Source organism: Camponotus vicinus, unplaced genomic scaffold, assembly GCF_025532165.1.
Source record: "Camponotus vicinus isolate PSW18456_S1 unplaced genomic scaffold, iyCamVici1.0 SCAF_11, whole genome shotgun sequence".
Lineage (NCBI taxonomy): Eukaryota > Metazoa > Arthropoda > Insecta > Hymenoptera > Formicidae > Camponotus > Camponotus vicinus.
The window spans coordinates 18,400,850-18,418,956 of NW_028141947.1; the positions used below are offsets into that span (position 1 = coordinate 18,400,850).

General features: G+C 33.4%; 2 protein-coding genes across 14 annotated transcripts in view; one reads left to right on the top strand and one right to left on the bottom strand.

The window, feature by feature from the left end:
• Positions 1-18,107, top strand: part of LOC145961544 (dnaJ homolog subfamily B member 6) — a 72,855-nt gene that overhangs the window by 35,400 nt on the left and 19,348 nt on the right. The window lies entirely within an intron of this gene.
• Positions 1-18,107, bottom strand: part of Nfi (Nuclear factor I) — a 30,994-nt gene that overhangs the window by 5,073 nt on the left and 7,814 nt on the right. For 10 of the 12 annotated variants that reach the window (XM_083081846.1, XM_083081857.1, XM_083081856.1 and 7 more), the window contains 6 exons: positions 14,598-14,789; positions 14,193-14,376; positions 11,907-11,960; positions 11,597-11,695; positions 10,734-10,874; positions 9,414-9,557 (listed from right to left, as the gene is read on the bottom strand). In XM_083081846.1, coding sequence (XP_082937972.1) covers positions 9,414-9,557; positions 10,734-10,874; positions 11,597-11,695; positions 11,907-11,960; positions 14,193-14,376; positions 14,598-14,789 — 814 coding nt within the window. The remainder of the gene's footprint in view (positions 1-9,413; positions 9,558-10,733; positions 10,875-11,596; positions 11,696-11,906; positions 11,961-14,192; positions 14,377-14,597; positions 14,790-18,107) is intronic. The other 2 variants (XM_083081847.1, XM_083081858.1) reach the window with 2 other exon arrangements.

Genomic DNA, 18,107 nt, shown 5'->3' on the forward strand with positions numbered 1-18,107 from the left:
AATGCTAGAGTAGATCTCTCCCTCTAGTATTATTTCATCTTTTGCGGCATTGTAGCTTAGCCCAGTTTCGTAATTGACACGCATAAATATACAGATAGATCGATAGGTACATAAATAGTTAGATAAGGACAGAAAAGTCGTTGTTACCATGAGCTTGTTAGGGGGTGGTTTTAGTGACGAACCGATAAAATTATTCTGATGCTTAGACCATGGTACAGATTATGTTCCAAAACTGTCGCAGTTTCTTTCAATTATAGATTCTCGAATAAATATAAAATTGTTTTTTTCTAGAGAAAATTTTGTAAAGAAAAAAATTATCGTCGATATAATTTTATATTTCAAACATTTCATTGAATTAGATGGAATTAATATAAAATGAATTAGTATAAAATGTTTTGTTTTTTTATTGAATTAATGGTTTAGTCTGGTAAGATTTTTCATACATTTAATTTGATTCAGAATTCTTCAATTTTCATTAGTCGACTTTGCAATCGTACATATCCCGTCAAATTTTCATCGTGTAGGATTCATCGACCTCAAATTCACCAAAAGAACTTATATATGAAAGAGGGTACGATAATCCTGGAACACTGTACATATATATTTATATATGACGTACATACATACACATATACATATGCATTGGATGATGCATTCCAAGCGTGAGACCGGATGAATATGAAATATACGTTTATAGAATATATTCTTAGCAGAACACAAATAAAAAAATAGATTGCATATGCCGTTATGAAGAAACAATCTCTATTGTTTATCTCGAGAATTTCACATTCGATACACTGCGACATTTAATTGAATAAATAATAATTATGAACGAAAAATAAAACTACTAGAAATTGTAAAGATCGAGTTATTTGGATATTTCTTAATATACGCATTACAACAGTACACTACAAGCGTGCACGTATGCGTTTAATATGCATGTCGAATAGAATTTGAATATGTTTAAATTTTTTTGTATAGATGTATAGAGAGATAAACTTTTCGTACACACAATTGATTTTGTGCATGGAATAGATAATAACGTGTACGCATATAATACGTGATAAGAGATATATACATGTACGTATGTAGGTGTGTACATAGACACACAAAGTGCAACAACATAGTGCAAACATCAAACAAACAGCAAGATAACAACGACTAAACAACACATCAAAAACATCAAATTAACAACAACATCAACATCAATACAAAATATTGATTAGAGTATATATAGATGTATTAAACAACAACACCAACATCGCAACGATAATAGTGTAGAACAGGTAGATAATACCGTACAGAAAGGGCATAAATGTTCAATTAATATATATTCGAATATATGTGAATCAATGAAGTAGGTCAATTAATCCATCCAGCATACCAAGAGCATTGGCCGTGTGACAGTGAATAATATGGAAATAATATCGAGAGTGAGATGAAACTAAATTATATAGTGCACGCTTAGGATAGACGCAGCCTTGATCGTAGCTCGATCGATCGATTGTTACATTTATCTATCTTGGACTTGAACGTAATTAATAATAAATTAATCATAAATCGTTTGTTGTTTGAATATTATTCTTCCAAGACAGTCGAGAGAAATTTGTATATACACGGTCAATTATAAAATATAACTATAGTCTTAATTCTTAAGAAAATACATGGAATCTTTTAGGCCCTAAAGATTATTTTACATTAAGTCTTGTTTGTAAAAATGAAAAGGATGTAAATAAGGGTATTAGTTTTAATGCAATAATATTTTTTTTAACATTTATATTTGTGTTCTTAGATAGCCAATAAAAGTAATAATGTTAAAAAAAAGTATTTGAAAAAAATTTGCAAAAGATGAAACAGATTTGTAAGAGACTTTGCCAATCGCCATTTTTTTATATTTAAGGATTAATATATAATTATAATCGTATTATATAATTTTAATCTTCCCTGTAAAATAAAGTCGATTATCGTAAGTTTAGATAAATTTTCTCATAAATTTTCTTTTGTGATCACCGAGCCGCGTCGAGACTGTATCGTCGAGTTTATTACGTGAATGGGTGTAAAATAAGGGCTTGTTAAACAAGGAACAAATTAATAGACAAAAACCAGACTGCCAGACAGACAGACAGACAGATAGATAGATAGATAGATAGATAGATAGATAGATAGATAGACAGACAGACAGACAGACAGACAGACAGCAACAACTAGCTTGCTAGGTAGACCATACTACGCATTTAGCAAGAAAAGCCGTCCGTCTGTTTATCCACCCGTTTCCAACCACTATATTTGCCTTTACTACATAATAATACAGACGATGCTTCCAAATGTTGGGAGAAAGTTATAGTTAGGGAATAAAGAAGAAATAATTATATTCTTGACTCTAAGAAGTAAATAGCAAGTTTACTAACTCGAATACGGCGGCCGTTAACAGGCAGATAGGTCAGACGGACAGGCAAAGAATTTTGTAAAGATATATATATTATGCAGATATATATATGATGATACATACACAGATGGGAGAGAAAGACAGAAAATGAGATAAAAATAGAGTGAAAAATCTTTGTTGGTACTCAAATAAATTCTTTCTTTTTTTAAATACGCAATATTTGTTCAATATTATAAAATAAATGTTATAATATATTTATATTTTTTGTTTTATAATTTATTTGTATTAATTTTATTATATAGATAGATATTAAATTTTTATCATTTCAATTAAAAAGAAGATTTAACAGACTATGGTCGGGCTATTCTTAATCATATTATTAAATTGTTCCAAGTCTTCAACGAGTAAAAGAATCGTTGCTTGTGTCGCTTGTAATGACGACTTGTATAAGCAAGATTGATCTCACAAACCGCGAAATCATTAAATCGGAAAAAATGTAGATTCGGGACATATTGTCGGTTTAAATGTATATTTATTATATCACCAACTAATATTTTAGCGCTTTAATTCATATTTTTTTCATTTGATATATATATTTTTCTGTTTTTTAATACATACATTTCGTATGTATATGCGATATAAATAAACTGAATGGATATTAACACGACGAAGTTATTGATATTTCTGATACATAATATTGCAAATGAAAAATATCACCTTTTTTTCGTGACCGATGACACTGGTCGAAAGAAAGTATAGATAACAGAATAGTTACAATTTTCGGCTCAGCGGTCAATGAAAATATCGCACCAACGATATCGTGCACATAGCTGCAGGCGGATATAGATATGTATATGTATAGGTAAAGAACACAATATATGATGCAACACCGATCTAACACATATAGATATATATATATTGTCATTAGTGCTAACATAACATTCTTGCGACCATGAGCGCAAGCGTTTTACCATATCGCAATCAGGCGTCAGGCGGATTTCTCGCTCTAAGTAGGACTTGCCTGATAAACAGAGGGTTTTCAATTAATTCACGTAATTTCATTCGATTCCAACCATTGGATTCATGTTTAATAACATTATATTCGTTTCTCTTTAATACTTAAATGCTAAAAATATCCATATAGTGAATGTCAAGTACTTATTTCGTCCACTACGATGATTCTTCTTCATGCTTCTTTTTTCTATTTATTTATTTTTTCCTTATATCAGACACACGTTTCTCATTACATATCCTATTCCTATATGCGATATATTTCGGATTTAGATCCAAACAATGTCTCACAATGATATTCTACACGAGGAAATTAAGTTGATATTATCATAAATAAAAAAATGATTGAAATTGTATTTTTAGTTGCATTAGATGATATTTTGACATTAGTCTGCGATTAATAATGATACAACAGAATGAGAAAGTTACATATATGTATATGTAAACGTATAAGCACGCTTATAAAAAAATATTCATTCGATTTATACACATATCTCTCTCAAATATATTAATATTCACTATTATATATTATATATTCATTATTAAATAATATATTTGCTAGCTATTTGTATACTTTGTTGTGTACATCTTTTTCCCATTATTTTTAACAAATTTGTTTTAAATGAAAGAAATATATTCTAAACGTATTTCGCATAGTATTTATTGTTTCGTTAATATTCTAGAGTGTTAATTATGTGTGCGAAAAGAAAGATAAGAAAAGAAGCAAAGTGACGAGAGAAAATTAATACAAATAGAATAAGAGGAAAAAACCATTGTACTGAAGAATAGAACGTTGGCTAATGCATCGAGCGCATAGAATGTAATTGTGTTTAAGTGCGATTAATAAGTTCCATAGAAAAATCTCTAGAGGCAATAGAAAGAAATAAATATTACATTTTTGTAATAAATGTAAAGAGTAGCATTGTTACGATTTCAAGTCGTTGCAAGCGTGAAAGGAGTAATTTCAAAACGCCATCTCTGCATTGAATTTCATGTAGTTTCCCAATCGAGTGCATCAATAATCGGACATCCAATTACGCAAGAAAATAAGTTCAACTATATAAAATCCTATCGGTTAATGTAATACGTTCAAATTACATATGAATGGGAATGAAATATAAAAATATGCAGTTGAGTAAATAATAAAAGAAAAAACTAGAAGAATAGAGAGAATAAATGAAAGATAATAAATTGTTGTGCTTTTTAAAATAGTGCTCATAAACACTTGTGTGATCAAAAATGTATAAAAATTACAAATAAAAGTAACGATATGACGATATAAAATAATTGCATGAAAATTAAAAAGAGAGAGAGAGAGGGAGAGAAGAAACAAATAGCCGCAAAAATAAAAAAAATATAATAATAAAGTGTATATGAAAATATAGTAAGGATACGTAAATTTCATAGGATTTTATAGCAAGCCTTCTTATTTAAGTAATAGAGAAAAAGAGAGATAGATAATCCGAGATACTCGAAGATAAATAAACATATATGCTGACCCCGATATAGAGAGATGGAAGAAAGATTTTGTTCATATTACAATAGGTAAGGACGTACGCACAAAAATAATAGCGCGTATTGAAAAGTCTGCTTCAATACACATTTCAGAGTTTTACACCCTCCCGAAGAGATTCATCATGATACAACCTTACTACGAAACTTTTGTGTCCTAATAACATCTACAGAAAAAATATCACAGATCATACACAAGTCTCGTAAGACATAGATCTATGCACGAACCCATGCGCATACAAAGTCACGACTTTTTATCGGGTCGAGAGCCACGATATCCAGGAAATATTCGCAAGTAAAATTGTACCAAATTGTACTCTTCTTCATATTGGAGCGATCGGCAGGTAATAATTTTCACGTATTTTTTCTGTAAGTAAATTTCGCGTCCCACGGAAATATTCAGGAATATACTTTGAATACCCAGAGCAGTATCTACTGTCTAATATAGACCTACCAATCCACAACATGGATTTTCGATTTTTTTTTTCTCGATTGACGAATATTTCAAAATTCTACTTTTGACAATGATTACGTATTTTTTTATTAAAATTATATTCTACATGAGTTTGTTGCTTCCTCGCTTACGCAAATATCTTGATATATGTATCTCTACATATACATATATATTTGCGTTATTAAAAATAAAGTAAGTATTTGAAATTATGGAAACGATTAATATATAATAAAATGTGTCGTACGTAAGATATTTTAATTTATGTGGCATTAATTTTTTTTCTTATATAGAATTTTATATTTATTAGCAAGAGTATTAAAAAAGTGTCGTGCTACTTGAGATATAAGCATAGAAATCTGAGAATATAGAGATCAGAGATTTATACAATCATTTTGCGACGCAATTAATAAATAACTGTCCTGTATTTGTGTATACGCGTATAATAATAAACAGTCGCGTGCGTACAAATATGTATGTGTGTGTGTTTATACATACATATACATATAGAAAGAGAGAGAGATAGGTAGATAGATAGACAGATAGATAGATAGATAGATAGATAGAAATAGAGGAAAAGACAACAGTCAATAACCAGTCACAAAGTACCTTTTAGTCGAGTTAGCGAGCTTCTCTCTACGCTCAGGGTCAGACTGAAACAGACATCATGACGCGTCATTTTTAACGCGATTCATTAACACAGTCGTTGATTGGTAGGTAAGTTGGATAGCTTGATAGATTAACAGATCGAAAGATATCGATAGAGAATTGGTTACCCGATAAATTTGCCTCGTGGTATGATATGAGTAAAAGATGAACGCGAAAATTACTTGCGACAAGATGCATACAAAAATTCTGATTATTACGTGGCACTATCGTCGCTCATTAGTTGCGACAAACGCTCTCTCGCGTCGTCTTTTATTTTGTGTATTTTCTATGTAATATAAATGATTGTATATAAAGTATACGATTTTGATAATATATAGAAAATTATGTAAATTTAATTGTGCGGAGACAAAAAAATGTGCCAAAACTGTCCGTTTACACATTTCAATGATTGTTTCCTCAAAAAACTTTGAGATATATCTTGGCAAAAATATTATAAAACGGTTATAATATTCATGTAAATGTATTATATTCGGTGACTTCTTATTTACAACATTAATTATCTCGACACCCAAAAAGGATAAAAATCTCTAAGTTGAGATTATTTAAAGAATCGATACAGCAACAAGAATTTCTTAATATTACATTGTGTCTTTGAAAATTTAATTAGTCAAAACTCTTTATATTTCTGTCACTCATATCTCAAAAAGCATTTACATTTATTAATTTAAAAATAATGAAAAAGCAGCAACTTTTTCGTTCAATCTTTAATATCTAATAGATAAGTAGTCATTTGTAAAGTAAGCATATGTGTCGGGCATTTTGGCATATTTACAAGTGATACGCTATAAAAGAACAACGCATCGCTATGATAGTTTAATCTTCCTGAATATACATATTTGTGAAATATATATCATATTTTCATTTAGACATTTTTCTGGATATTAATTGTCCAAGTGACGATTTTTTAATAAAGTCGTGCGCTTTGCTGCGTGAGCTCAATCAGCATGATTATTTCTCAGAAGAACGAAATAATGTCGTAGAATCGTTTCGAAGAAAAGTATCGATTAGCTTGTATTTTGCATGCAATCCTTTCTATAAACATTCATATAAGCGTCTAATTAATGACGCGTCATATTTAATTAGATGGCAAAGATAAATGTATCAAATATTATATATATATATATATATATACATATATATATATATAATGTTTGATACATTTATCAAATAAATTTTTACAAAGATTACTGCTTTAAAAAATAACACGGGTCTCGCACAAAAGATTTCAACGTAAAGACAATCGAATGCTATGTTTGAGATTTTTTATTGCACATTAATTTGCTTATTCGATGGGTCAGCAAATTTATGTATTTTGAATTCATCGTACATTAAACACACACACATCGAAAATATGAAAACTTGAACCAAATTTTTATTAAAACTTGAACCAAAATTTCAAAGAGTAAATATATAAAAATATATATTGCGTATTAATTGAATTATTTAAAGTACACTAAAGTGGCACAGGATTTTCAATAATTAAATATAATATCGTTATCTATCTAAGTAAATCACCGTAGGAGAGAGAAAGAAGATTAGATAGATTATGATTTTTTAAATTTATACCGCATATTTTCGCGTAAATAATTTTTTTAAAAAGCAGACTTATATTAAAAGATAGATTAATTAATAAAAATTCCTTCTGTTATGTTATTAACTTAAATTTACATATATATATATTTTGTTACGCTTTCTCATCATTCTAATTTTCATTTAATATATCAATATTAATATATTAATGTTAGACACAAATGTTAAAAAATTAAATTAACTTAAGGAATTATATTCATTGAATAAATTGCAAGTTAATATGACATTGAGAGGAAATATTTATTGAGATATAAACTCGTCACAATAAAAAATATAAAAGTTGAAAATGAATATTTATTAAGTGCTATATATAAAGTTAATATAAATTTGAATAATCTATATAATTTATAGTATTCTCTTGTAAAAATATTTTTTTATATGCACACATATTTACATTATGTTTTATGAAAAAGAATATAAATTCGAATCAATGATCATTGCGAACATTCAAATTCTGGATTTTTGAAAGATTTAAAAGTGAAAATTTTATTTAACTATTTTTAAATAAAAATAATTTTTGAAATCAAAAATGATAAATATATTAAGGAAAAAAATATATTTATTAACACAAATAATTATTCATCGCTTCTCGATATAATCGAGATATGCAATGATTAAATATCGATAAAATATTAATTTGATTCTCACACTCGATGTGAAGCGTACTGATCGCTTTAAAAGCATCGGTTGGCTTGATGTATTCCGCTATTAGATGTATGTTAATAAAATAATTGAGATTAATTATCAAACACATGCGTCCCAAAACCGTGCACGCACGTGGGAGACAGAGAAAGAGAGAAAGAGAAAGAGAGACAAATGAGGGTAGGAGAGAAAGAAAGAAAAAAAATAATGGAAGAATGGAATCAAGAGAGTCGTGTCGTGTTCTAGCAGCGTACCTCGATAAAAAAGATTGGTCGCGATTCGAAGATCGTTGATATCTCGCTCTTCGATGACTCATTTTAAAAATTATAGTGAAAATTGTAGATGTAAATATCTGTCTAATATCGAACAAAATCTATATCTCTGTAAAAGTATTTATTAATGCGATACACACGTTATTCGTGACATATTTAATTTTCGATTCTATATGTAAGGAATATTTTTTTTGTTCTTAATACACACGATCTTCATTTAAATCATTCGAAAATTTTGAGGTTTTAACACTTCTCACGAATTGTAGCTACTTAAAAATGTTATATAGAATTCTTAATATTGATCGTAATTTTAAAAGTGTCTACATTTATTATCCTATAAATTATAATATAAAACGGAAAAATATACGCGCCCAATTCTTGCAACTTACGTTTACACGAATCTTTCTACCTGCTGTAAGAATTGTTAAAGATTGTCCGATCAAACCTTGTTAATCTATTTGTGTAACGAGTCTGCTTTACAAACTAAAACGAATTCGCAAGAACTGTTTGCGTGTATTTTCTTGTTTCTGACGAGTCAAGATGTAGCTGATGTGCATATTAATATATATATGTATCATCGAGCTTAAAAATTTATACTAGAAAATCGTTTACACAGTAAAAAGAATTCTTTTCGAAACTTTAACAGCGTCAGAATCTATTATATAAAAAATCTATTCTTGCGAGAAAAGAAAGTCTATTACTTGTTGTTAACTTTATCGCAGCGTTTGTAATAAGTATTACTCGGATTTCGTAGTATTAAAATATATAATATGATGTCTCGTCCACCCTTCTCATGCAAATTATCGGATAGGAGCCAGATTTTCGAGTAATTTGCAGCTTCAGTGAAGTAGACAATTGGAAAAATCCAGTGAATACATACCCGTTTGCGAATGCGGAGATTCTATCCCACGATGTCCATCCTCCGGCCTAAGAACCGATGAAAATGTCGGCGCGCTCGAAACCGAGACTGTCGGCGGCTTTTCAGTCTTATCGTTTCTTATTAATTGATGAACCGGTGGTGGGCCTGCGCATAAAATGACGCATGGATATGGGTTGACTTTCAATTGATAAAACAAATGTAAAATCCGCTCGCGACAGCGTGAAATAAAGTCTATTCGTTCAATTCATTGACAGCAATAAAAGTGGAATATACATCGTATAATATAAAACACACATAATATGATACACACAAGTCTTTTACTACATATGTAATTTGGATTTGACATTTGTCTTATTACTTGTGACATTATTATTGAGTTGTAAACAATATGTATGGTTGATTGCGTGCTCCACTCCATCTCGTCAACATAAAAGGGAAATGTATGTATTCGATAAAAGAAAACGGGAATATAGTTGGCAGCAATCCAGATATACTTATTGCTGAAATTTTTCCGTGTATATATCACACTCGAGAAAGTGGTCATTTTATTTTGATTGTAAATTTCGTCCGTTTACCGATTGGCAATATTGTCTGTATATTTCGCCGCATAAAATTAATATTGTTTGTCGCAACCAGATTCGATCGTCGAGTCTCTATTGTTCTTTCTAGTATTGTCCCATCTCTTTAATTATTTATTTCTTCCCCGTCTTTTTACATGTTTCATTTTTGCAAGGACAATATTGGAAAAAGTGACTATGACTCTTGCAAGATTAATGAGTGCGCAAGAAAAGCTGCTTGGGAAGAATGTACAACTTATTGTGTAAGATAAAAGATGTATCTTACAAGTAAATGCACGCGCGCGCGTAACTTTTTCTCAAGTCGCAACATTTACATCCAATCCATAATTTACGAATTTAAAAAAATTCGAAAAAATTCGAGAGACGCAGAGTGACAAATTTATTCCATCGAAATAATTGAAAGATACCAAAATTATGAACCGCGAAACGCGACGCGCGTAGCATAATTTCCAGATACTCGTGGACGATGGAGAGAAAGTTGCGCAAAGAGATTAAAGCGATAAAGCGGATTTTCCGGCGACGGAAATTTTCAATGACAGGGTCGACTCGACAGAAGAGGAGGAACATGTCCGATGCATGTAGATGGAATAAATAATTTCCGCGTTGGAAATTGGCGAGTCCTTTCCGCCTCTGCGACGTGAACTAGTTTAGCGAGCGTCGTGGACGGCGATGCCGCGGCTACCGCATTCGACCCCGACTCTGTCTACTAAAAATAAGGGCAAAGGCAGATTTTGAAACTCACTGAAGCTAGCCGCCGGCTGAACGTGATCCGCGGTCGTCGCTGCGGATGGAGGGGTGTAGCTGCTGCAGTAGTACGGCGGGTGCTCTATTTTGATCGCGTTTATTTGAGGCTGCATGTCGCTGAGGTCATGCAGTATGGACGCTGAAACCAGACACACATTAGCACGGTTCCTAGCGCGTTCGTACGTACGTGTCATTCGCTTTCGTTTGCACTCCCCGCAACGCAATCGCGAAAAACGGCGCTTCCGCGCGCGTTCGAACGAGGGAGAGGGGAGAAAAATTTCTCTCGCCATCAAGACACCCGACACAGATGACACGATCGATGGTTCGATCGACGGATTTAATCTAACGCGGTCGCGCGCATCTAGAGTAGCAGCTATTAAATGCAAAAGAGTCGATTGAATTAAATTGGTGACCCTCGTTTCGATTTCCGACCAGTGGCGTATCGCCACTCTGTCTGTTATTATTGCCAATGTTGAATCCACACCGAGGTGAATTCGCATACGACCTATTCCAAAAGGCTAACGGCCCGTTTGAAGAGTTTTTGTCTCGCAACTTACCTTGAAACGCACGGTTATATAACACGTATATGTATATTTCTTACAGATATGATAACGCAATTGAAGAAGAGAGATATATGTATATGTCAACGTTCGTAGCTATCAGGATGCTTTCAAAAGGTCTTTCACATCGAGCTGTTGGTCACCTTTCGAAAGCATCCACCAATCGCAAATGTACATGGACGATCTCGATAGAATTCAAAGAATACATCGAATTTATTAGACAAATGTACTAATAATTTAGTTGCATGCAATCAATGAAAGAGAACTCGTATTCGAATCTGTGAGAAATATAACGTCGTACCTTTTGAAAGCATCCAGAGCTCTTTGGAGCTGAAGACACCTGTCGCAAGGATCGTGTCATTGCAGACAACACCGTTATATAGTTCATGGTATCCTGTACCTGGGAACAAAACCCAGCGAATCATGTTTAATATCCGCTTAGATCCACGACTCGATACACGTACGAGTTTGGATGTCTATGAAAGTTTTATCTCAAAAATCGCCAATACCAAGATAACATACGTGAACGCGCCATTTGAAGTTAACGGAACAAATATAATGCACGGAATAAATATATTGCATAAATGTAAACCGGAAAATCACGCGAGTACCTTTTCTACGCCTGTCTTCTTCCTTGCTCGCGTTGCAGATACCATTTAGAACCTCTGTAATAGAAAAAAAAATTGTTTCATTAATAACGAAGCAAAAGAAGAGGCTAGGAACCATAGACGCAGGTAATGGTGCGTGATAGTAATAATATATTACGATGGAAACTTTGAATAGGGTCATCGACAGTACATTTTAAATATATTTTTATATATTTTTGCGATTCTTATTGTATGTAAGATAAATAACTTTACAAGCTTCTATCATAATATATTATTACAATCACGCACCATTACCTGCGTCTTTGGTTCCTAGCCTTCTTTTGCTTCTTATTTGATTTTTATCGTTTGAACCATTTTTACATTTTTATATTTTTACCTTTTTAATTAATGAGTTATTTAAAATAGTGACTGTATGTGTAATAGTACAAACACGCTTTATCTGTCTCTCTCTTTGTCTCTTTCTTTCTCTTACGATTCTTTGTTCTTTAAAATTTAAATATTTCGACTATTACAAGACTTATAATATCAAAATATTTAAATTGAGAAAATTACATAAAGCTGTTCTTTCCACGAAAAGCGTGTAATGTTTTCACTGTTGCACGGTGTTTTATACCACCGCGTTTTAAATCTCATTACGCAACGTATCACCGAAATACTCGAGGGTCCGGAATGTACGGCGATTTCGCGAGGATTGAGAGGGGTAAAAAAGGTTGCTTTTTACATCGATAAGAACTCTAGTTTTGAAGTGAGTGCTATAAAACGTCGAAAAATTAAATATCTGCTTTCGTGTCGTGGCATCATTCGGCAAGTTTTTTTTCTTTAACGAGAGAGAACAATCATGTCATTCAAAAAAGATTATAAAATTTAATCTCCTTCCCTCCTTCTCTCTCTCTTGCTATTTCGAAATATTTGAAAATTTAAGATTCGAATGTTTAAAATAAAATAATGTCAAAGACAAAGCTTTGTTAAATTTGTGTAATCCAATAAGATGTATCTGTCGCGAGGAAAAAAGTCTCTTAAAGAGTCTGACTCTCTCTCTTCTTCTCTCTCAGTTTTTATCGCTTGATTTCTTAAATAAATAGACTCTAATCTTTATGAGAGATTCCCAATGATGTACTTCGCTTCGCAATTTAGATGCACAATGAGCGTATCGCTTCGATATTCGAAAATCAATCGAAATGACATACAACGATTTCGCACAGGTACAAAAATATTCAGGTATTTTCAGTGGCATGAAAGAAAATCAACGTATAAGCGAAGCTCTGTGAGCTCGCTAAAGATGTCCGTTGCCTATTTATTTATAGAGCGAGCATACACAGCGGCAAGCATGGTCACGCGCTTGCGTGCACATTTTCTCTACACTCTTCATTCGCGCTCGCGCAGCACGTAAGAGACACACGCACACAGCAACACACGATAATATATATCAAAACATGCTCGGATATTTTATTGTGCCGATATAAATACTTTAAGCACTCTACAGGAAGCACTCTGCTCGTCGGAAGAAAAATTCTTTCCAAAAAAAGACGGAGAAGACTATACGTTTATCTCTACATATATTTAATTAAATAAAACTTTGCGTTCGTCTGTGCTCGCTCTATAAATAAATAATATTCAAATTAATTATGTGAGATTAATATTAAAAAATAAACAAAAATTAAAAGAATATTGATGGCAACTCTTGTATTGTATTATGCCAATATTAATCTCCTTTTTTAATTTAATATTAATTGATTTCAATTTAAATTTATAAAAACTTAATAAGTTGTAAACAACATAAAGAGAGAAAAAAAACAAATATCTCTATGTATATTTGTCGCTTCTCGTTTCACATCGCTATAGTCGTGTTCGATGTCATTTCTTTTTAGCCGAATAGTTTGAAAAATTGGAATGAAAGAGATCGTACGTCATGTCGTCGCTCTAGTAATTTTATTACGCGCGACACTTGCTTTCGCGTTATACCCGAAATATACGAAATTTCGCCAACTACGCTCTTTGCTCAGTTTATAATAGCATGTTCTATTAAAGGACTACCTACAACTACGTTCCTCGTGCTGGAAATTACGTTTCGCTCTAAAATATACTCGTTAGAAATATTTGATGATTGTAAGACAAACATTTGCAATCAATGAAAATATCTTTCATTTAGTTTACATAAATATTAATGCTACATTTTCTCGTTTTGCTGTCATTTTAGATTTGATTTTTTAAATCCCAAGAAGCGAATCGGTTCATTGAAAATGCTCTTTCGATCAATCGGACAAATTATTAATCGTGAATCTCCCTTACCGTGACTCGTGATAAAATTTGCGAGATAGAGATCCAGCTCCCGGACGGAAACGTTGATGTGATAAGGATTGACGCAGAGTCCTGGTTGCGCGCACTCCGCAGTCTTCTCTAGCCGTTCTCCGTCCGTCGATTCCAAGGGAATTGCCTTGAAAAGGATCACCATAACTAGGTCCAACCTCCATACCTATCGTAGGAGAAAATGAAACGTTGGTTACGATCGTCGCGCAAGTTCTTCGAGCTATTTCTCATCAATTTTGCGTTAAACAAACTCGTATTTAAATAAACTCGTACTTTTCATTTGTCTCGTTTAATGAAAAGCGATACGAGTCATTGGAATAACACGTGAAAGATCCTAACGAGAGAAACGAAAGCATTCCTAGCGAAATTCGAATCATCTCGACATACCTTATCCGCTTGACGAAGGCAATCGATTCGACGCATTTTGCCTTTCTGATCAGGATTGCTTAAAACACACATCGCTGGTCTTTTCCCCGTAATACTCAGCACGAAATCCTCTCGATATTCTTGCGTGATATCCTTCCGTAACTTTCCGAGAAGCCGCGAGGCCCATTTCTGTTTTACTTCCAGCTTCTCGTTCTAGAGGAAGGAAAGAGCGATTGTAGATTTCGCAAACACCAATCGATGTACAATGAATAATTCTTCGCGGCAATTATCATATGCTGCTTGTGATCGTGGGAATATTTATTTATTATATATTTAACGGCATAATCTCTTATTAAACCGAATAATATCCCAGTCGACACAATTACGTGTTCACTATATAACAGCTATACATTTCAATATCACATTTTATATAACGTGAAAGTTGCTGCAATGTTGTAGTTATATTATAATTTCGCCCCTTTTCAAAAGTAACGGTGATGATACATTTATGTTACAAATACATAACCGAAAAACATAGTTGCTATATATATGTTACATACTTACTTGAAAATACTGCAGTAATGAAAATCTACAATATACGTAACGTAAACTATAGATTTACAATACTGGCAGTGAATTTCGGAACGCAGCCATAATATAACATCTATGTAGTTTCAACGTTTAAATTCTATATCAAAATAATATTATCATATAACTGATTAATGATATTGATTTTACGTTGCTGCAATATCATACTGCAATATTGGTTATATATTGAAGCACCACATGCTTGTTATGTAAATAATATGTTGCATTCGTACATTTATATTACATAACAGGAAGCGATAAATAGAAGTAACTATGATATAAATATCACAAAACATTTGTTATATAAAGTATTACTCCCAAGTTATATAGCAGTAACAAATTGTGTCGACTGGGATACCTATCAAAGTAGACATTCTTCAAAGAAGAGTCAACTATTGTACAAAAAAAAATGCCATTCGCCACGTCTCCATATTGGTCCCACCTTTCCGTTACATGTAGCGGGACAATTCGAAAGTATCTCGATGTGAAAATTTCGTCGAGTTTGTAAAGCTTGTAACGAGAATAGCGACTAGCGACAATCTCGAGGAGGGACATCTTTCGGGCGAGCGATATGCAGCGCACGCGTGCGACCCTCGTCACACTCGGAATAGCAAATATACACGCATGCATAAGATCCCTGAGAAATGCATCGAAAGTGCGTGGAATGCATCGGAGAGAACGCTCCGCGCGATCTATCTCGCCTAGCCCGTTTTTGCCGTGCACGTATTCCCTTTGTACAGGGGACAACAAATTTTTTCTAGCTCACTAAGCCGTCGTAATTCGCGTTTCGATATATTCCCAACGTTAATAATCGTCAGAGATATCGAAATCGCAATGTTATGCGTCACAGCTGATTACGGATGATATAGTTGAACGCGATAACGCTTGGCTCTTACTAATCGTTAAAGATAAAATTGAAACAATTATTGTATGATAAAAAATACAAAAATATAAACGGAAATTGCAATTCAATTAAAAAAATATCTAGCAGAGGAGGAGTCGATTCCTCCATCAATGATTAAATTAATAACTGCACACGCGGATGTGAAGCAACAAAGTTGATCGATATAAAAATTTGGCAGGGCTATTATTAATTAAGTGTAACAAGTGTTGAATAAATGTGTTGTAATAAATTGGCAATCATTTTTACCGTAGCGGATGAAAGAGTAGAGCCAGGTAGCGAGAAAACGCGTATGCGAGGCTGTCACGCGCCTCGACATTTCTTCGCGCGTGTGAATAAAATGTCAGGCACGTTTTTGCGCGAATAAAGCGCGGATAAGAGCGCATTCGCGCGCTTTTGCTCGCGATGCGCCACGCTTGGAGAAAGCGTCGCCGTCGCACACGCGTTTAACGTTGCGTCCTGCGTGCATACTCGATATCAGGTATGCCGAATGCGAAGGAGAGCCTTCGTGTTCACGAGAATTGTGTTCAACGAGAGAGCGCGTAACACCGTGACATGCGTACGCATGCTACCTTCCCAAAGGCGCGGCTTACTCGTTGCCGGATGACTCGCCCAGTGATTGCGATGATTGCTTTTTCCCCTATCTCTGCTCCATCGCCACCGAGTATGATGCGCCGAAAAAATTTCATTACGCAATCGCAAACACCTCGCGCATCAATTTTATTTCACGTTTTTTTGGGTATTTCGTTAGGCTATATAAGATCAATCTCGCTCGTATGCGCTTACTCGATGACACGCGCGTACACGCACACCTGTCGCAACAGCTGCTGCCAATTTATTTCAGATTAAATATGAAAACTCGCGCGCGCACCGATTCTCCCCCTTGCCCCCCCCTCTTCCCTCTGTCGCGCACAAACGCAACTCTAGAAATATACATCGATATTCTGTCATATTCTAATAGATATCCGATGGCTTTACTCGGTGCATATGCGCTTTATCACTTTGATGATTTGATGATTATCTCTAGAACTACTCTTAAAAAAAAACGCGCGATATTTTTAATATAATATTATAATTATTTCTTTGATCGATTCTCGAGTATTTTTCTCGTTCATCTTAATATTCAATCTTTCCTCCCCCTCATAAACTTTAATGCTAAATCGCCTCACTAGAACATTTTATCTCTTCAATATGAGAAATAAAGTACGGATTGTATTGTTTAACGGACGATGTTTGCATTATCAATATGCACATTTTCTTGAAAATGTCGCTATCATTCAACAATGCTGAGATGAAGAATGAAAAAGCAGAAAGATGAAGAAAGAAGAAAAGTTGCCTAATAAATATATGTCCGAAACATCACAAATATATACACACATATATATTACAGATAAATAAAACGTAAAAAGACGAAATCTTTCGCCATGTAGTATCCTCTCGCAAATCAATAGAAAATCAAAGCGTCGCATTCGAGGTCAGAGACTAGATCAGCTCGGAGACTAGATTGTCGTTCGATGATAAGAATAGGTGCGTGGAATGGAACGAAGAAAATTCCAAGTGGGGTAGAGAGACCGGGAATATATTTATTAATTTGGCAAGCTTCCCGACCAGTGTATATCTACCGACCCTTTACGTTACTACGTTATGACGCGAACAAAGCGACTCTGCGATTTCTTTATAGGCAATTCCGAGGTCTATATAGAATGTTGTGTAAATATTACAGCCCCTCGAGAGTCAGCCCATAAGGGAACATGGACAATCTTTCCCGAGCTTCAAATTGTCCAAACTATCAAAGTGGGAATTCTCGTATAACGTGCAATCATCCCCTTGATAGCTCGTACTGTCTTCTTCCTTCATTTTAGGCCATTTTACAACACGTAATATTAATTGGAGAGAGATAGCTTTTCGTAATCTTTTATGATAAATATCTATATCGAAATGAAAATGTATCTCTTAGTAATGTGTAAGGAAAAGTTTACGAAGAAATAGATTTCATTGAAATTATTAATAGTGAAACGGATTAACGCGTTTATTAATGAGCG